The following is a 21,693-nucleotide window of genomic DNA, read 5'->3' as shown; positions in this document are numbered from 1 at the left end:
CAGATCAGTGCAAAGCCGTTTTTGGATGCAAAGGTCTGTTTTAAGTCTTAAATCTTAATTGTACCATGGTGCAAAACCAACTGGCAATTAAGGATAAAAAAGGAAGAGCAGTGAACATGTATTTCAGTCTAAACTCAGCTGACGATGACCGGTTGCATGGTGTCAAACTGGTGCTAACAGGTAGGTATAGCATTACAGAATTTTAATTTTTGCTAATTACCACTACAAACAAAGCTAGAGGAAAAGCTAGAGGATTACCAAAGCCACTGGGATTCATCCTCTGGAGACCACGAATGTCAGTACTAAATTTTGCGCCAATGCATCCAGCACATGTTGAGATATTTCACCAGAATAAAACTTTTACCTTTACGGATTAAAAATTTAGGGGTTCACCAAAGTCACTGATGAACCAAATCACATGGTAATCCAATTACACTCAGAATACATTATTTGAAATTTCATGCCAACATCATGGTGTCACACACACAAAAAACCTGACCTGCTGGTGGCACTAGGGGGAAAGGTCAAGGGATCACAAACTGGTAAAGTTCATCTTCTGTGGACCATGAATGTCTGTACAAAATTTCATGACAATCCATCCAATACTTACTGCGATATTTCTGTGTGGCGGCAGACTGACCGAACGACGTTGGCATTTTTAGAGCCATAAGAAGATCTTTAAAAGAGATTCAGAGGTTCAATATATATATAATAATTTATATAATATTCACTATAAATGCCTGATATATTTTGCACATTATTTGCAGCCAGACAAATCTTCCACACAGTACCTGTGCATGGACACTCGGACAGACAGCAAAAGACAGCAACAAATATACCATACCATTAAGTTTCTGCATTAAATTTAAGGTAAAGCACTTTATCTTTGGGAGATGTATGAATTTTACATTTGTTACTATAACACATATTAAGTCTTAATTTGCTTTCCATGTTCATTATCTGTACTGATTATCTACCACTCAGTCTGAAGCCTTTCACAGAATAGAAAATAATAATCAGCATTTTAATCCAAAATTAAACAAGCATTAGTTGCAGTCCAAACTGTTTCTTTAACTTGTCATATCGTGTTAAATTAAAGGAGTGGACTGCAAAGTAGTGATATAGCCACTATTTAATCGAATTGCACCCTCTATTGAACCTATGGCTAAACTACAATGACTAGCAATGTTGCTAAATAATTGTTCCCATTTTAATATAACTGTATTGTTTCAACAAATACTGGAAGTGGTGTATATATAACTGGTGCCTCTGTGTACTGCAGGGGACCAACAGGAGACATGCTACTGACCCATGTTCCAGAAGTACCAAAAAAAAAAAAAAAAGTCTAACAAAACCCTTTTGAATAATCAGTTTATTAATGAATTTAAGGCCACTCTGGACTGTGCAGAATTCATAAAGAGAGCAGAAATAACTCACAAAGTCACATTGCCCTTGGTTGCTTCACTACTACCCTGTGATGACTGCCTTCTATGGTTGCTGAGCTTATCCACATCAGAATGGAGTCAAATCAAATTAAACATAAAGTTTCTTAAAAAGAAAATCAGGTCAAGTGTTACACAGTAAATATTGTGTGTAGTGTACACTGCGACTTTGGAAACATAAGCTTCCTTTAAACAATTTGCTCAAAAATGCCCTTCTCTTATGCTAATTTTACACAACAGTGAGGGGTACTCCGCACAGCAGATGGAAATTTACATATAAAGTCACAACAAGAATTTACGGTTCACGAAATACACACTTCAGCATGCTTCACATTTTCTAGGTGAGCACTGAAATTCATCTCCCTACCGTGCTCAGTACATTCCCATATCCTTACTAATAGTTTTTGCTACCATGCATATTTAGTCTGATATAAAGATGCTGTCATATTAGTGCCCACGTGTTGCAATACTAATAGTATTGATTGTGTTGCTAAGGCCATAGGAGTTGAATATGAATTCACATCAAAATGATAATACAGTATATAATCATCTATTTAAGAAATATCACACTCTCAGACCTCATCTCATCCACTTCAGCAAACATCACAATAAACATGAAGATAAAAATAAGTTTTCACTCTAAAGTCTGAAGAAGAAAAAAAAAAACACTCAATCATCAGGAACTATCCTCAACCCTTCACTACAAAAAAATATATTTTTTGTCATCTGGTTTGAATTTTGGGAAATCTGAACACATGCTGGTTTGTCTTGACAGCTTTTTGAACACAAAACTGAAAGAGGCTACAGATATCAATAGGAATAAATAATAGGCCTGTCCGTCAAGATAGAATAACACAGCGTTTACAGAAATCATCAAAACATATGGGGCGTACTGTATACGCACATTTTTTCTTTCTTTCAACGTCACAGTTTTCCATGCAGTTGTCTTTGGTTTCAGCCTGTTCACCTGTCAGTAAAGCCACACTCACTGGATAAAGGGACTGATTTTTGTTATTGTAAACAATCAAATCTGTCAGAATGAAGAGTAAAGAAGAGAAAGGCAAAGAATCCACATGCAGTACAAGGGTGCAAGGTGAAAGGTGTAATAACTTGGTAAACAATGTTTGGTTTTCTGAGTCACACTGTTGGGACACTGGGTCAATACTACTGTCTTCATGAAATACAAACATGAAAAGAATGAAAAGAGAAGACACCCAGTCTACTTCATCGCATTAGTGAGCCAAACTGTAACTTGTAAATATTGCTAAAGATACACTATCACATCATCAATGTCATCTTGACAGCAATGCATTTAACATTATTTTATGGCTTTTTAAACTATTTAACCAGCCTGACATGTCGGAGGAATTTCTCAAACCACAAAGTCAATGAAATCCTTTAATTTTACTTTTACTAAATAAAAACCTGAAAATTCCTTTGTCCTGTTGTATTTTGGACTCTTAGTGCTGAACAAACTTGTTTGTCTAGATAGATCAATTTCACCACTGTACGTTGAAACAGCAGCATTTACTAATCTCTACACCTGGATCACTGCAGAAGTTACTTCTTTTGTGCAGAACAAGTGCTTTTCCTAGTTTATTTTTCAAAGATTTACGTAAATAAAGGACAGGAGAGGGGAAAAGGTAGTTTAAGAAACTAGGACATTATTCAAGATTCACTGCATATGAAGTGTTGAGGGAGCAAGCCAGCACTCACGAGGGACAAACTTACATAAAGAGCTGTATAGTGCACTGTACATAATCAACATATATATATATATATAAAAAGAGACTCCATTTTGATGTGAAACACAAGCTCATCTGAAGGCAGAGGACTGATCACCGTCACCAAGAACTGCTCTATTTCATAAAGGCAAATACAGAAAATCACACAAAAAAGAAAATTCTATCAAATGCTGTAAATAGTGGATATGCTGAAATATAAAGAAATGATTTGAAAGGCTGAACTGAATGTACTGATTACTGCTAAGATCAACGCTACACAGAGGAACTGTGTGTGGCCTTGGTGTACAGAACTGAAGTGTTTTTTTTTTTACTCTCATTTCCGCTGATAATTCTACTGAATATAACAACAGGCAAAATTATGTGTACAGCATCCATACCTTTGAAAACATTAGAAAGCTTTAGCCTATATTTTGATATACAAGCCAAACTGAAGTTGAATAGCATCTGTTTAGGAACAATTTCTAAAGAAAGGCCCAGATATTTGAAGACAGATACACAGATATGTGTGCTGTTATGTCAAAAGCAGTAATAGGAGTCAACAGTAATACAGGTTCCTTCATTTAGTACTTACTGTAGCAGCTTCACACACTCAACTGGAAAGAAAAAATGTCTCTTTCACTCATGTATTCATTGGCTTTGAGACAAAAAATAAGTCTGACTCTGTTGTGGCACAGTGCAACTGCTAGAAACTGCAGCTACTGCTCCATTAAACTGCTCCACTATTCTAAATAATGTAAATTACGAGTGAAAAGAAATAAAAAAAAAAAAAAAAAACAGGATTCTAAGGCATCACAAGGTTTAACCAGCGACCACAGCGCTGTAGACATATAAACTCATAGAGTCCAACTTTTAACCTTCTCCTTTTGCTGTGGCTCCTTTGGAAGAATAATGATACGACAGGATCATATAGGAACCAAGGCGGAGAGCCATCACCTAAGGATTGAGAAACTGTCTATCACTCAAATGACTGCCTGACTGTCTGCAGGCAGCACGATGTTGATTCTCCACAAACTAAATCCTCCACAAACAGACAAAAAAGCTTAAAACGAGCAAAAACCTTGAGGCCACAGAGAAGAAAACGCACCATCCTATAGCGTGTACTGATAGGATTATCCTATTGAAGTAATGGCAAAGTGAAAGATGATTAGCAGTCTTTTAGGGGAGACTATTTCCCCGAGTGGCCTTCTTTCTGTTTGGCAGGGGGTTTGGCTGGGCTTTTTTCTGCGACTACGGCTGGTGCATCAGCCGCAGGTTTGCCTGCAGCTTTGGCAGGAGGAGGTGGGGTGGGATGTGGATGTAGACCGGCCTCTGTGCCGATGTTGACAGTGATGTTGGTGTAGAGTGGCAGGTATTGCCTTGAGATTATCTCATATTCAACGGTGTTCATCCCATCCAATTTCCAAGTCTGACGTGTCTTGGCCAGCATGTTGAACCTTTCAAAGGACAAAAAAGACAGAATGAATACTGAGGGCTGTGTTCCTTCAAAAACATAGCAAATACTACCACTTCTGCTGACAACAGCACAGAGTTCACTCTCTTAACCTGAACAGATTTCAGATTGTTTTAAGTCTGCATGCAGCTGCACACGTGAAGTCAAATGCACCAACTTCTTTACTGTACCTCTTTGGGTTCACATCATTTCCTTTGTCCAGCTTGTGTTTAATCATTTTGTAACGGCCAGCCTTCAGTGATGGACGAGTGATATACATACCCGCTAGAGACACCCTGAGAAGATGAGAAACAAATGTCAGTCTCCCACAAAGTCTAACTGGGTTGAACAGGCCCATTTTTCTAAATAGATATTTAAAATATGATCTGTACTTTGTGGTCATGCCATAAGGCTGCACACTGCAAGCACACATACAACAGTGGCAACATTTTTATAGCAATATTTAAAAAAGATCAGAGTTCAAACACTGGAAATGTCAACGTCTGTCAGGCTATGGATGGATTATTTCCACAGTAGCACCTGTCATCCTTACAAGCATCTGACCTAAACTATTCTCACCTGACTCCAATATCATCGTCCTCTCCCCCCCAGCCCCAGTAGTTGTTGGGAAAGCCATTCATTTTGAGGTAGTGCAGTGGTGTCAGAGCTGACACTCCTCCAAAGTACATCTTGTACGGTAGCCTGGAGAGAATTGGAGATCCCAAAAACTCAAGTATTTGAAATTAAAGTGGAACACAAAATGTACTATGAGTCTATCTGTGAAGAATGAACCCTTCAATGGACAATCACAGGCAATAAAAGACATACTTGTAGCCAAACTTGTCCATCGCAATGGCTGCGTGCTTAGGGTTGGAGTCGCAGACATATGTGTTGCGATCATCCTCTGGAATGAGGTCCACATCATGGAAGAAGAGACAATCCCAGTCCTCTTCCCTCATGGCCTCCCGGAAACCCACATTCATCAGCTTGGCTCTGTTAAAAGTGTAGTTTCCGGCCTGTGAAGCAAACATATACACTCATTGTCAAAATAGCTGTGTGCGTGTGTGTTACAATATACCCAATCAAATCTGAAAACCGTACACACCAGTCTCAAAGTAAACTGCATATACAGTTATTGTGTACTCAAGTTCAACCTGTGACAAAGTGGTAACTTGTGACTCATATGGGAACTCAATGGGTGGGAGTCAGTTATATGGAAAAAAATATCTTACACATCATGGTATTTCTAATTTCCTAACAATTTCCTAGAAGTTGCTTGATGAAACACAAACAAACAAACCTAATTTGGTACTAATTATAGGTAAAACTGTTTAATCAGTTGTGCTGACTTTAAAAGCAGTTGATGACTTCCTGACAAACTAATGAAAGAAGTGCTATGTTTAAACCTACGTTAATGTTAATCAATTTATTATTCTTTTATTAGCAGGAACTTATTTTCTTGTATAAACAGATGACAAATTAAAGGAAAAACCAATACAAAGTTATTGGGCCTCAATGAGCCCCCAGTACAGCTTCAGTGTGCCTTGCCACTAATTAATTCCACAGTTCTCTGAACTCTACTGGGGGGATGAGCACCGTTCTTCCAAAAGATATTTCCTTATTTGTTCTTTTGATGATGGTGGTGGAAAGCACCATCTACCACATCAGGTCAAAATGTCCCATGAGTGCTCAATTGGCTCGGTGACTGTAAAGGCCATAGCATATGATTCACATAATTTTCATACTCTTCAAATCATTCAATGACCCCTCCTGCTCTATGAACGGGGACACTGTCATCCTGTTTGGCCACTAATTTTCCAGGTTTTTCCTTTAATTTATCATGTGTATGTCCATGTGATTGCATGTTCAGCTGACCGGAAGACTCAAAGTCTCTAGACTGCACAGCCAATTAATCGGTAGTAATTAATTGGAAGTGTACCAACTGAACATTGTCTCCAATGTCTCTCGGAAATTGGGAAACTTCAAATCCAAAAAATACAGTATAACTGAAATCTTCACTAACTAATTTCCAATAACCTTTCAAATATCTGGACATATGTAATAGCAACAAAATGCTCTGCACATGTGGAAGAAGTTTTTAGAAGGTCAAGAAAGATCACCTTCATTTTTAGATAATGTACTTCATAAATTCTTCACTGTAGAGTTTTAATTTAGTCAAAACAATTATGGAATGTATATAGTATAGATATACTGCTCATCCCAACCACAGTATTGCATCATATTTCCTGGTCTTATTCAGATGTTAATTCCCTGATTCATTCTTAATGCAATACAGCGTGTGATGCATTGTTTATCAATAACTAGACTTATTTTAAGGTATTTGCTCAGAGTCAAGACAAAGCGTAAGGTGCAAGTTTCAACTATGTGACTGTGCAAGGCCAATTCCAGCTCTAGAAGTCTAAGAGATAAAATGTTGAGGAGGAAAATCAATTGTTAAAGCAGCTAAAGAGATTAAACCCTCTAAACCACTTGTGCCTTATCACACTCTAACATGTACATTCACTGACACCACACTAGAGGGCACTCTTCATCTTGCCTCCACCATAGAGGATACCAACCTCAGGATGCTGTGTATACAGAGCAAATTAACTAGATGATAGCTGTAAAAAACAAAAAACTACCTTATGTTTCTGCCTACTACTACTTAAGTCCGTGATTCACCCTTTGAATCTCCATTAAGTGTACAATGTATGACTTGGTTGTGTGAGTCTCACCTGATGAATGACATAAATTCCATAGTTCAGCTGTTGCCGCTGCAGAAAAGGATGCAGGTAGTAGAGCAGGAACTTAAGGTGGTGTTCTCTGTGTCTGTGGGGAATGATGATGGCTGTTCGGTGCCTCGCCTCACAGTCAGGCGGCCTGTAGCGTCCACCACGTACCACGAGTGGATTTTTCCTCTGGACCTCTGATAGAGTGAGCCCTGATGGAAAGCTGACATGGATCGGCCCACCTGTGAGCAGAAATCCGTCTACTGTCATTATCAGTAGAAAACTGGATATGCTTCATGAAGAGAAGGCAAATAATCTGGTTAGAGAGTGAGAGCCTGTGATTTGAATGTGACATTATGGTTTATTTATTATTTATTCATTTATTTATTTATTTATTTTTGAGTCTGACATCCTGAACTTGACTTACCCAGTCAATCTTGATACTGGCACAGAACTGGACATGTCAGTAAATATAACAATACCAGCACTGGTACTTGTTCTTTGTCTAAAGCTTACTATATTTTAGTACATAAAAGTAAATTATTTCATGCCTCCTGCTTGTGTCACTATAAATGCCTTCAAAATTATTTTCATATGAAGACTTCAAGATATCATTATTCATCGTGTCAAAGTAAAAGCCTGTAAAATTGCTCCTCATATGCTGTTTTACATGGTAACTACAATGTGTTTGGTGCTTATAGTGAGTATAATGCTAAAATGTCAATTAAGTGATTGAACACAGATAAGCAGAAGAAATGGATGTGGATTAATTAATTAAAAATGATTAATTTATTTATTTTTACTAAAATCAACACTTCCACATTTTGAGACAATGAGCCTCCTACCAACAGTGACTCACAGTAGTGATGGTGTATGCTGCTAGTGAAATATTGCTGATGGAAACATTTTATAACATTACTGCCTCTAAGATTTTGTAATACCTTGTAAGGCTTTTTTTGAGAAAACTAAAATCAATTTGTTTGACCTTCCATGCCCAGTAAGTGCCACCTAAATTTTTAGATGATTGAAAATTGAATATCTGGGGTTTGGACTGTTGGTAAGACAAGAAAATTAGTTGATGTATCCGTCAAGAAGACTCTCAGCTCATTACACTTTTTTTTTTAGTTGCCTCACAGTACACACAGAGAACACTGCAGGAGCAACAGAATAGCAGGCTGTAAGCTTCACAACCGAGTTTAGTCTTACAGTGACCGAACCACAAAACTATCTGTGAAGGAAGTAGAGGCTGGGATGGAGAAAGAGGGCAGAGTGACACCAGACAGTACGAGGCAGCGCAGTGCACCTCGTTTCTACTGGCTGCTCCAACACTCTCAGCTCTGGTGTCAGATGTGTTATGCCGAATTCTGCCTGCCAAGAGCTGTGTGCCCATCACGGGAATGCAGACAGCTAAAGCGCAAACTACCAAGTTAACACCAGCTGATAACACATAAGTGAGCTATGACATATACACCAACTTTATGTCTAAATAGAAAAAAGGAGCACATAGTCAAATCATCACATTGAACAGCCAAATCTGATTTGAAAGAAACTTCTGAGTCGGGTACAGCCCTAGCAGTTTTATAGCCTAACTTACCAATTGGAAAAAAATAAAAATGAAAAATAATAATCATTTTGAGTTGCAGCCCTAGGTCAACACAGACAAAGCAACCTGTGACAGGATTTTGTCATGATGAAAAAATTCCAATGTGAATTCCAAAAAAATGACTGACAATGCAACCTGACCTGTTGGGATAGTTTCAGTACAACAATACCAGTAACTCCTCTCTTACCAAACCTGTTTCCGTGAACCTCAAGGTGGTTTCTGTTCACTTCCTGCTGCTTGACAGAATGTTCAGTAATACCTCAATGACTCTTTTCCCATTATTTTTTTCCACACAAAGTCGCTAATGCCTTCTGGCTCAGGTATCAGCATGTAGGTTAAAATTACTGGCTGTAATGTGGGAACAAAGGAGCAGAGGGCAGAGCCCAGAAAACAGAAAATTAAGCCTGCTTCGACAGTGCCTCCTAGTTATACTGTATAAATGTTAAGCAGGATCAGATTGTCTAGGTAATGTGTAACAAGTGTGTGACGAGGAACACGTAAACAGAGGACATGTAACAAGGTCCATTCACTACCTTTATTTCCTTGTCTTCATCAGTTTGCTGAGTTGTTGTCAAAATGGCTCAGTTGACAACTGAGCAAAATGAGATGAAGTGTGGTTGAAAGAGGTGAGGTTAAAAGCTCTGGAGGAAAAAAAGCTAGCTAGCAGATCTCGAGTTAGATATCTTTTTTTCTATTTCCAAGGCTGAGAATGAACTTTCATGCTCAATTACACATGACAGTAGTTACTTCAAATTAACATTCATTTTGTGTAACAATGAACAAAAACAAATGGAAAATGCGTTCATTCAGGCTTTCCTGCATATGGAAACAATGGTTCAACCATCAGAGAGCGGTCTTAACACTAATTATGTGTTGTCAGCTTTAACTATGACACTGCGTTGTTCTGTGGAAAATGACAATGGAAAAATTATTTTAAAACAGGCCGTTTGCTGTTTCTAATCATCTTAAACGAATAAGATGATCTGATCTGCTTCCTTGTAATTACCCCTTGTGACTGCTAATTTTCCCCTACATCATCGTCTGCATTGATGGCAGCACAGTGTGTTTGCTTACGGTCTTATTGTTAGCACACTTCTCTTTCTCGGTGTCTGTTATGGATGGATCCCTGATATGTTTGGCCTTCTCTATTTTCTAATATTTATATCTACCTTTCTTCTTTAAGTCATACATTACCATGGGAGACTAATGCTAACAGATCTAATGGGACACCTACTACTGTGAGTGATGTTAGAGAATATTATACATGACAGAAAAATAGTACTTTCAATACACATTTCATGGGTTGCTATTCAAGTTATCGTAAATGAAAATTATGATAATCAAAATTAAGCTTTTTGCATCAGGAGTGGATCTGATGCTATTAGAGGAACTACGAGGAAACTAGAACGAATGTGTGTTGCTAACAAAAAGCCTCTACATGATCCATTAGCATCACTGTTTTATTATGAATGAGCAGAGGCATCAGCACTTATTTTTAAAGCCGAAATGGTATGCTGACAATTGTTGATATTGTTTGATAACCTGGTGAGCAGATTAAGCTGAACAGTTAACACCTTCTATTTGTGCACTGCCTTTGATATGGGGGGTTTAATGCATCCCACTAAGCCCTGTTCAGCTCATACAGCGGATCTGTTTCTGTACAACAATACCAGTTAAGTTCCCTCTTGATAAACCAGTTTGAGTGAAGCTCCAGAGGGTGTCAGTTCAGGGGAATAGTGACAAGAAAACATATTTACTGTACAGTCAACTGTAAACAAAAAGCAAAGAGGCATCTTATAGTTTGCTCAAGTTGTCTAACCTGCATAACCTCATACATCTCTACCACCTAATGTAAGTTTTTTGCAGGCTGGGGGCTTTACTCAATATACTAATGAGAGCAGATGATCAAAACTAAAACTAACTACAACAAAACACCACCACCAAGCAGCAGCTGATTTTCTACAACTCTGTTCCTAATAGTATGATGCTCCATTAACTCGCTCAACTTCTTAGTGCTAAACGGAACTGTCTGAAAGCTGCATCACCAAGGTGCACTTAAGTTCCTTTTGATGCTGCTGAACATGAGCAAGAGTCAACATCTTAACATCCTGACTAAAACCAAAGCACATGTACACAGGAAAATATAATTCTAAACCTTTAACAGCACGGTATTATGGACAGAAAAATATATTTCAGACAGTCAATAAAAGCAAGGGGCAGAGACAAGTGGTGAGTATACGACAGCAGATGTACAACACAGCTACTAAACTGGTGAAGTAATTAAGGTCACTAATTTTCAAATGAAACTGAAAATAGCTTTATAATCTATTTAAATGTGATGTTCATTTTATCACTGAAATTATTTTTTGATAGAAGGGCACATCATATTCACAGGTGAACTCTGGCCTGCTATCAGTGACTCATGATCACAGTAAGGAGTGTGTAATTCTGGAAAATTGCCACTGTCCATAGTTCAGTGCTGTATTTAGAGATGAAGGCATATGGAGGAAAGAGTGACTACTTTAGATTGCACAATGAGGTGTGCTAGGGAATGAGACAAACATAGCAAGACCACTCACCTATTAAAGGGGATGTTTTAGGACAGTAGGGCATGTCATCTCCATGGCTATGACCTTTGGATAGGTGGGAGAGGTTGGCATATACATCCCCTCCAATGATGCCAGCTGTTGTGTGGTTGCGGCCTGATGAACCAGTGGTGTCAGGCTTGCGGAAGATGCGGATGAAGTAGCTGACCCTCTTCTGGTATCCCTCTCGGGACAGCAGGGCCATGACTACCAGCTGGATGCCCAGGAACATGAAAAGGTAGCGCCATTTGGACTGGATAGTGACCATGGTGACAGCTCAGTGTCACCAAAAAACAAAGATCCAGAGGAGGCAGTGCAGAAAGTCAGTGGTCTTGAGTAACCTGACTCACTGTGATTTAATGCTGAGGCTAAATATGCCTTCCCCAAGCAGTTAAAATTCAGGCAGGAGATGATTGTCAAGTGTGTGTTTGATAGAGGCTGGTATTGTGGCTCAACCTTCTCTAAAATATGGCAACAAGCATTTAATGTAATGTAATGGTTACTGTATGTAAAGTTATGGGCAATAATCGGTGGAAATGTGGAATTTGAATATGAAATAAGATGAGTAAAAAAAACATAGACAAAAGTAACACTAAAAGGCACTTTTGGTAGGCTGTAATGGAAAGAGACCACCAAGTAGAGGGAAAATAGAAAAATATTCTGGAAAAAAAAGAAGAAAACAAGAAAAAAAAAAGTCTTGTGTACGTGTCCCTTTTTCACTGCATTCCTTGCTGCAGGTCAGTATGTGGCAAATATCTCCAAAGTTGACTGCTGGTCCAATTTGTGATTGGCAAGGGGTAGTAATGCCAGTCCCACATCATGTAGTTTCACCACCACTGAATTCCATCCGTTGCCCTGTGAAGCTCATTCTTCTCCGTTCAAATAAATGGCAGCTTCAGTGTCTCTCACTCCCTCTCTCGCTTTCTCTTCCTCCCTTTGTGAGCTTTATGCTGCCTTCTGTTCTCCCTCATGTCCTCTCCTGAGGGAGGCCTCTGCAACAACAACAACCGCCATGACAAAGGGGAGCATATGCAACTGTATAGGCCCTATACTTTACAGAGGATTATGCTGCTTCCATTGACTCACTGCCTGGCTGACTGGAGAGACAGGGGGAGTGGACCATGACCAGCGTGGGAGGAGTGGTCAGACCGCTGCATGTGTGTGTGTGGGTGACTGTGTATTTGCTAAGGGGAGGGTTTCAGTGTAGAGTCAGGCTTAGAGAAAAAGAAATGGGGGAGGAGGTGGAGGAAGAAGAGGAGGAGGAGGGAGAGCTTTGATTCCCACTGCTATTGTTCCATAATGATGCAATCCACAGCTCTCAGACCCCTCGAGCAGCTCACAGGTCCGACTGCCACTAGACTCACTGGATGAACAGGAACTGGACCAATCACTCCAGCACGGCTCTGAAAGAATAAAAACACACAAAAGGGGAGGGACAGTTACATTGACTGACACCCTTTGGTTCAAACTGTTGACATCAGCGATTTTGTACTTACAGCTGAATGTTTTCCCATACAAACAATGACTAATTGTGTCCTATACAGGCCTAACGAATGGATTGTATTTGTTTACATGGAGACTCAACAGCACAGTTGGATAGCCTTGACTAATCAGGCCCAGCGTGGGCTCCAGTGCAGATGCCTCCCCAAAGAGAGGCCTGCTGCCCACAGTGGATGGCAGACGGGAAGTCGTGCACGTCATGTGGATGAAACTTTCTAATGCCACAGCTAACAAACTCAGTGGCTCTGTTCCTGTAGGTTGATGCAATACTCTGTTTACCGACCTTGCATAACCCCCTCCTCTGCTCTGGTGCTGTCTGCTGCAGTATCCAACACATTCTTAGCTGCAAATCAATTATGCTTGTTAAAGTAGCCTGCCTCAGACCACTAATCCTAATCCCACTGAATGCTACAAGACTAGCAGAGAGACTACGAGAGACAGCTAGGTGAAAAAGATAGTTTAAACCAACTAGAGCAGCTGCCAACCTCTCACCTACTCGTTATGCCATTACTGATTTTACAGCTTAGATTCAATTCCCAAAAGTCACAATTTGTTTAGGCCTATGGCACTGAATGAAAGGTCTAAAAGCATATAGACCAAACAGTTGCCCAATGCACTGGGACTCAACAACTAATATGACTAAAGTCATAAAGAAATATAACACCACTGTTAAATTCATATCTTCTGAATCAATACAGTGTTAACATTCTCAATCACTGGTGCATGCTAGGCTAATCACACAGGGAAAAACAATACATTTTGAGCACTTTCCTGTGTGCAGCATTAGTTCTCAAAAGCAGTGTTCTCGTGCTTGTGTTTGATTCATCAGTCAAACCACATCACCCTCTACAGAAAAAGGTACATTACAAGGAGCTTGTTAAGGCAGAGAGACTGAGAGAAAAAGAAAAAAGACAGTAAAGAAGAAAAACAGACAAAGATATGGCAAGAGAAGAATGACTGCCTTGTCTTTGTGTTTTATTATATCTTATTGAAACATACATCCTACTTGATCAACTATTCAGATATACTGATGATATCTGACAAACTCATGCTAGTGTTAATGTAGTTCTGCAACCGGCTTTGACAGCTGACTGCAAGGATTTTAAATTCAAGGATAATAAAGGTCTTTCTCTAAGGGGATATATGGATCAAAAAGGAGAGGAAAGCCTCTACTTTCCGCTGCAGATGATTTTCATCTGCATGTAGAACTGTGAGCAGATGGGGGATTGACCCCTCTCACTTTGCCAGGCCCCTACAATAACCCCATAGATTATGGATATGGTTTACAGAGATCATGCCATAAAGACTGGTTAATCGCACAGGAAGGGAATTCAGCTCCACCACTCTGAGATGTGATACGCAGAAACAAAATAAGCAACAGGGAAAACAGTAATCTTTTTTCAAGTAATGACAAAGACTTAATAACTGGTTCATCCTCTCCCAGGCTTACTAGATTCATTTAAATGATCAAACCTCACAGTTTTTCAAGGACAAAAAATGGCTGATAAGATCAGTGTGGTTTGTCAGTTTGAGCTGCAAACTTCTACAACACCCCCTTCCTGATCTGTAATGAGATATATATAAAATGTCTTTACAAAGGGAAGAAATGATCAGTCTGGTTTGCTGTAGTGCTTGAGGGCCACAGTGTGCTTGAGCTGGCTTATACAGTGAGAGAACTTGGCAGCAGGAATCTCCTTTAACAAAGCGCAGGCACTGACTTAACACGCATATAAAAGAGACCCAGTGACTAGATTTAGATGAATCTTTCTGTGTTAGCTAAAAGGCTGAGGATGAGGAGTGAACCAAAGTGAACTAAGAGGAGCTGGAGGGGGGAGAGGGAGAGCAGCCAACAGTCTGGTTACACTTCATTGTCTCTCCTGCACAGATATCCTTCCTCTCTACATTTGGAATTTAAAAAGAGGCAAGTTTGGCATGACATAACATACTCCAGCGCACCAAAGCCAGCCATTTCTGGTCTTGTTCCCAGCACCCCCGCTCTCCTCTTATTTTTTTTACTTCACTGTGCAACGTGTGCTTTAAACAGTGATGACACATAACGGCGGACAAATGGGACATTTTCTTTTCTACCCACAGGGCATTAATATTACATACATATGGTATGTCCACATGCATGCTTGCACACACATCAATGAATTCAAGAGGAGCCAAGAGGGCTAATGTGGGGGTTAGAATGAAGAGCAGACAGGAAAATAAAAGGGGATGGGGGTAAAGGAGTATGGGAGGATGGATATATTTAGATCATCATCTGGGGAATATGGCCTATGGTCAGCAGCACTGCTGTTCAAACTCTGGAGGGTTAGGGTTAGCACAGAACACATGCACAGCACAGCACAGCACAGCACAGCACAGAACTCATGCGCAGCCCATTGACAGCCACATCAGCCCCAGAGGGAGATAAATGAGAGCCAGACCAAATCACAGTGGGGGTAACCACAGAGGAGGTTTACCTAGCCAGACATTCCTGCTTAGTCTCTATTGGACCCAATACCAGAGTCACTTTTTGTCTTTTATCCCTCTCCAACTGTCAAGGCAGCCTATTCCCCAGACTAGAACTGATCAATAACAAATTATCCTATTTTCAACAGCAACAGTCATTTATTACCTGTTGGTAGTTATCTAAGCCAGAGATTCCAGACACAGCTGGTTCACATCAAACAAGCAGAGTACACAGTAGAGAGGTGGGCCATCCCTGCTTCAGTACAATGTTATTCTAATGCTGAAAATTGGCTGCAACTGCGTTCAAAGCTGCGTTCCTGCTAAGTGATACTGTAAGAAAGGGAAACAAAAGCTATGAAGTATTGGCTATTGATTTCTAAAGTCCACAGAGGCAATATGTGTCTTGGCTAGAACCTGTAAAGCAAAAACAAGGCTATAATTTACTAAGCAAATACTGATAAGAAAGAACAAAATGCTCAACACTTTTCCGCTGTGTATTTTTACCAAGAAAGTAAAAAACAGCATGCTGCAAACCTAGACTGCACTGTCTGGTAAAGGCCTTAACCTCTTAACCCTATCTTTGTATTAGAGGATGAAGCTTTCAACATCTGTCTGAGTGTGTCATCAGTTCTATATGTGCCAGCCTATTGAGGCTGAGCGAGTGCTCTTCAGTCTTAAATGTGTGACCCTCCTGTTAAATCTGTGCAACCGCTGCAACTGTTAGTGGGTGAAGGATGGGGGGCAACAAATCCCACAGACGTTGATCTGGCTCTGTGACTACCTCTGCTGCTGGCATATTGGCTGAAAAACAATGCCCCCTCATTCAGTGTTCTAATGAAAAAAAGTGGAATAAGGGCATAACATTCTTGTCTTGAACAAGCTGTATAAGAGGGGCTAACAGGAGAGGTTAATTAAATGTACAGTCCCTTGGGTCTCCTTCAACAGGAAACAGGTTGCATGGTAGAAAAACAGGTGCCCTTTTAAAACAAATTGTTACAATTACAGAACATTCTTGATGTACTATTGGAAATTAAGTACAGTTGAGCTGATCTCTGATCTGGTTGTGCAAAAAAAGCCTAGAAATTTTTGTCCATGTTTCTAAACCACCCACATTTTGTGTGATTAAAGTCTATATTCAGTTGCATATACTGTATATTGGGATCAGACTCTGGGCTGATTTAATTAATGTGCATCTGCTTCCAGATAATACAAACTAATCAGTTAAATGAGACGGTCAACTGGGGCAATTTCCAGACCTGTGGCTGCTTAAAGAGCAAAGGAGAAGCAAGAAACAAGTTAAACACAAAAGACAACTGTAGCTTGTTCAGATTGAACTGCCATTTTCTTTAACAAAATTGGAGATGTGGGCAGCTTTTCTGAGACCTGGAGCCAGGTCATTATGAGACCTAGTTGCATTTTTGCACAGCACCTAAGCTGCTCAACACCACTACTGCTGTTTAGAGAAAGGAACAGAATATTTTTTTCTAGAAACCAGGTTTGAAAAAGAGAACAGTTTCTTATATTTCATGTTATATGTTTTTTTAGGTCATATATTCTTTTTGAATATAGAGACTACCAGTCTAACTATGGTCTTTTACAAAGTATTGCATTATGGGTTGTTAATGTTGCTAGGCTAGGGAGTGTTTCCAAGTCTGTTTGTATTGAGTCTGTCAGAGTTAGTCACTCCTAAGGGTGTTTCGTTAGCCCAGTTTAACCTGTAGAAGTTTATGAAACTGGTGTAACATGTTTTGCTGCCAAAGAGGAAATAAATTCACGGTGGCCCCCTGCAACTTTACTGCAAAAATGAAAAAGGGAGAAAATCTATGTCACAACCAACAACCTGTTGGTTTTTTTTTTTGTAAATATTGTAATGAAAATGGTTCAAATGGCCCCCAAAGGCCTCAACCACAATCTAGTTGGCAAATGAGCAATGTGTCGGTAAGTATGAATCAGGTTGGACACGCATAAAACAATAACAAAACTCAGATAACATTAATGGCAGTTTGCCTTTAGTATCTCTAACCTCTTAAGAGCCCGACAAACCATCAAGACGTAGTAATTTACAGGCAAACCTCATTCTAGTCATATAAACCCTGATGCCAACCATAAGCAAATGCAAAATGCCATGGCTGAATTTGCTTGGTAACATAGCTGGCAGGTTGAGACATTTGTTCCTGCCATGTCAAGGAGGAGTTAATTCAATGTCAAGTTTAGCTAATGGTTATTAGATTGGATTATATCTATATTTTGGCCACCTCAGATTAATGAGGAAAAAAAAAAAATCAGGAAATGGTATTTTCCAGGAAAATTGTGAAAAGATATGAGGAGAATAGAGAGAACATGCAAACAGGAGGCTATATGGAGAGAGAACAATGTATTTTTGAAAACTGAATGCAGTGAACACACAACTGCTCTTGACTGATTTCTTTTTTCTTATGTCTTTTTTGCCAAAAAGGTTGGGTGTGCATGATGTTTGGTGAAGTCAAACTTGAACAAAAAACATAAAAACATGAACATTTTAACAAAAATCTCCTACATATATTTTGTTAAAATATACCCAGCATATTTAATATTCAATAATCCTAAAAACATTGCCAAAGCATACATTCCAATTATTTTGGTATGAGCAATTTTACAAAGAATATTTCCAGAGCAAGGTTTCCCCAGAGTGACGCCTGACTATTTCCATCACTGATAAGAAAAAAAAAAAAAAAAACTATCTGTACCAGGCAGCATCAGTGGTTGGTTCATCATGACCTCAGATAACACACTTAAGAGGTGCCCTCAGAGTCATGCTTGGCATCTAATTGGTCTGAGTGCAGGAATGGCAGAAAGTCTGGAACTGAAGCATTAATTATTTCCCCTGGAGATTTAACCTTGGCCTCTGTGTGCCTTCTCATGGGTAACTACTCAGCTTTGCAATCAGTCTTACAACACCTTCTTCACAATGTCTACTGTACATTTTGCAAAAACAATTGAACATACTAAAAATTGAGTGTGGTGTTCCTGATATTAGAAAAATGCACAGGAACTGATGGTTCACAATGGCAAACAGGTCATTCCAGCAAACTTGCCATAGTGAGCTTTGTCAATTGTGTCTGCCTTCACTCATCTATGCTGCATGCAAGTTGTAATTTCATTCTTAAAAACTGAGCTAAGGCTTAGGAATCCAGACCTTATCCCTGGACAACAGGGCTGAATTCCTTATAATACATTTTAAGAAGCACTGACTTGGCTCCTGTTTTGGGACTACGTATTGAGAAACAGCTATACAAGGAAAGGACGGTGGTTGTGCTCCACAACTGGACAACTGGTCTGTGTCATGCCTCAAAACCTGTACAGTGAGGACTTGTGAGTGTCAGCTCATTAACAGGAGTATTTCAACTGATTTGGGAACTGGTGTTTAATACTACACATAGGAGTGAAACTGATATGGACAGATGTGGTCAGCAGATCACAAATCACTCTTACACCACAGCATCATCTTTCTTTACCTGACTGCCAAGAGATTATGCAAGCAGAGTGTAGTGCATGCGCAATCACAGAACTTACAAACAAATAAAGGGAAATTTTCTTTGCCTAAACCACTGTCAGTCTTAGGAACACAACAGACTCAGGGTAAAAACATCATTCAGATTCTGTATATGCAAGCAGGGTTTTTCTCTCAAGCAACCAACTAAGCAAGACCAGGCAATGAAATAATGTGCAAACATGCCCTGAGAAAAGAGGTGTCTGCATAACAACGCGTGCCAGCGTCCTTGTCATGGCAACCCATCCTGAGTCCTAGCTATTCATCGTGGGTGCAGCTGGTACATGTCTCTATGGCTGTTCCCTCGAGTCCGACTCCACTGGGACAAACTGCTGAGGAGAGAGGGGTAAAAAAAAAAAAAAAAATCATCCTCCTCCTTCCACCCCTTTTTCTTCTCATCTTTCTGCCTTTGGTTGCTCATGCAGTTTCCACAGAGTAGTTGCTACCTTCGGCTATAACCAACCCACCAGGGACGGTCATTTATCCAGTCACACCTTCCAGTGGGCTGCATAGTTTGCAGTGACACCCATGGAGATGAGAAAACTCCCATGTGGCCATAAAACCCACAACAAAACTGGAGCAACAAGTTACACAAGCTAAAGGAGAATTGACACTACCAGTTCTGTAACATGGTCCTAGAGACGAAAAAGTAAAAAAAAGTATTTATGTCATAGAAGTGGTCTGTTTTCATTCATTTTTAGTTTGAGTCCTATTCATAAGAATAAAGTCTGTTGCTGTGAGACAGACTACATGAGTAGTGTTCTCCAGACAGAAAAGTGTGTCTGATATATTTGCACAAAAGCTGAAGAGGATTGAAGGTGCAGAGTGCATTATCCTTCCCACAAAGACAGAGTGTGACATTAAGATAAAAGATAGCTGTCAACAGATAAAATTATTGGTTCAGATTCTCGTGGAAAATAAAAGAGTAGTCCTCCTGTTCGCCCCCTGCACTGGTCCCCTCATACCTCAAGTATGGACTCAATCAATCTGACAGTTGAGAGGGGGAGGGGGCCACCAGGCAGAGCCTTTTGTTCTGCTGAGGAGAGTGTACATGAGAATATTGGGAAAGAATAGATGCTATGAAACCTGTTTCAGCTGGAAGTAAAGCGACTCAAGTGGGAAAAGCACCATGAAATGGCGCAGTCAATCAACATTTTCAACACTCCCTGATACCTAAACAGTGACCGTGTCTGCAGCTTTGGCGAAGTCAAGTCCCTCATGCATAGTTAGCTATTAATATACCGAGTTACTTGCCAACTCCTGTTGTTAAACTCATAACAAAACTGAAGTATGTGTCGCCCTTGTGCTTTTAGAAGTGACACAGGAACTAGCTAATTTCAGAGGAAAGCAAACTTTCAAGCGGTTTAACTAAAAGTTGAGAACGCATTTTGAAGAAATAGCGTAAATTGCGCTTCTTTCAACGAATATCATTATATATATTATTATAACTAACGACGCACACTTTACAAAAGATCTTGTGTCTCTCCTTGTTTTTGCTATCGTGTAAGCAAATAAACCGTTTATTAACACTATTAGTGCTTTATTATCGTGTTTTGTGTCGTTCGAGTGTCACTCTTAAGTGGAGCAAACACCACCGTTAACTCTCTTTTCAACCGTTGTATGACTGACGTGAACACGTTGAGTCGAACCAAGAAACAACCAACTACACTTTAACGCCTAAAAGCCAGTTAACACCACAGAGGAAACTGTTCTCTTCCGACCTCAAACTAAGAACTGATTCTCGTCAGGAAATCCAAGACCAACCAAGCCGAGGAGAGCTAGACGCTATGGGTTAACTGACGTTAGTTAGCTGGCTAGCTAGCTACCAGCGAAACACACAAATGCTGTGCTGTTTTCAGTGTGGGTTACCAAAATATTTGATTGTTTTATTCTTACCAAAGAGGCTGGTTTTGTTCCTTGGCTGGTTAAGTAGCTGTTAGCCGTCGACATTCCCAGCCATACCCGTGTTCCTCCGTATTTCCGATATGTTTTGAAGTTGATGCAGTGTGGACGACGTGATGTGGTAGTCTCAAAGAGCGAATGAGCAGAGTCGGTGTCGCACAGAAATTTCCCCTCCCCTTCACTGAAAATCCCAAATTACATTATGTGCCTCTCTGTATAAAAAGCTCGAATTTTCTATACACGAGAAAACTACTGACACTGTTATTAGTGGATATTCCAGCAGTAATTTGCAGCAGGTGGTAGTGGCACTATTTAATTATCAGTTAATCTAACATTAACATTAACAACACTAGACTTAACTATCTTTATTTTTCAACGAGCAGTTCAAGTGTAAATTGCTGGTCAAATGTGATTAGCAACACCCTAGAGATAAAAGAATAAAAAATTGAACCGTAAACACAACAAAAAGTCATAAAAATGTGGCCAGCAACAATTAAATGAAGTTATTACATATGTAGGTGGGTGGTTTCTAAAAATATTAAGTGTGAAACTTGACCTGGACTCGAGTGTGGCTTTAAAAGCTGGTGAAAATGAGGGATTAAAATTTGAACTTGTTGGCTGTTAAGACTTCAGCTGAAACTGCCAGAGGACCTGATATGACCTGAGACTTTAAGGCAAAAACATGATCTGTTTTGACCAAGTAAAATCCTTAAGCAATGTAACATGAGAAAGCGCAAGGCAGGTCTTGTAACTGCGTCATGTTTTGTTTATT

At 39.7% G+C, this 21,693-nt stretch overlaps 1 protein-coding gene across 1 annotated transcript; it reads right to left on the bottom strand.

Moving 5' to 3' along the window:
• Positions 1–1,357: 1,357 nt before the first annotated feature.
• On the bottom strand, positions 1,358–21,083 carry si:dkey-199f5.8 (beta-1,4-galactosyltransferase 3). Its single transcript, XM_018699812.2, has 7 exons — positions 20,916–21,083; positions 11,528–12,936; positions 7,352–7,587; positions 5,445–5,632; positions 5,196–5,318; positions 4,808–4,912; positions 1,358–4,620 (listed from the first exon to the last, which is right to left on the bottom strand). Exons 2-7 carry the CDS (start codon positions 11,799–11,801, stop codon positions 4,353–4,355), a joined length of 1,194 nt encoding a protein of 397 aa, XP_018555328.1. The 5' UTR covers positions 11,802–12,936; positions 20,916–21,083; the 3' UTR covers positions 1,358–4,352.
• Positions 21,084–21,693: the final 610 nt, after the last annotated feature.

The sequence above is a fragment of the Lates calcarifer genome, linkage group LG15 (assembly GCF_001640805.2).
Source record: "Lates calcarifer isolate ASB-BC8 linkage group LG15, TLL_Latcal_v3, whole genome shotgun sequence".
Taxonomy (NCBI): Eukaryota; Metazoa; Chordata; class Actinopteri; family Centropomidae; genus Lates; species Lates calcarifer.
This window is presented reverse-complemented; position numbering and strand designations above follow the sequence as displayed.

Coding starts and splice junctions, on each gene's coding strand:
- si:dkey-199f5.8 (XM_018699812.2), bottom strand. CDS start 11,801: ATGGTCACTATCCAGTCCAAATGGCGCTACCTTTTCATGTTCCTGGGC. Junction 5,633..7,351: donor GAATTTATGTCATTCATCAG/GTGAGACTCACA, acceptor TTTGCTTCACAG/GCCGGAAACTACACTTTTAA. Junction 4,621..4,807: donor AATGATGTGAACCCAAAGAG/GTACAGTAAAGA, acceptor GTCCTTTGAAAG/GTTCAACATGCTGGCCAAGA.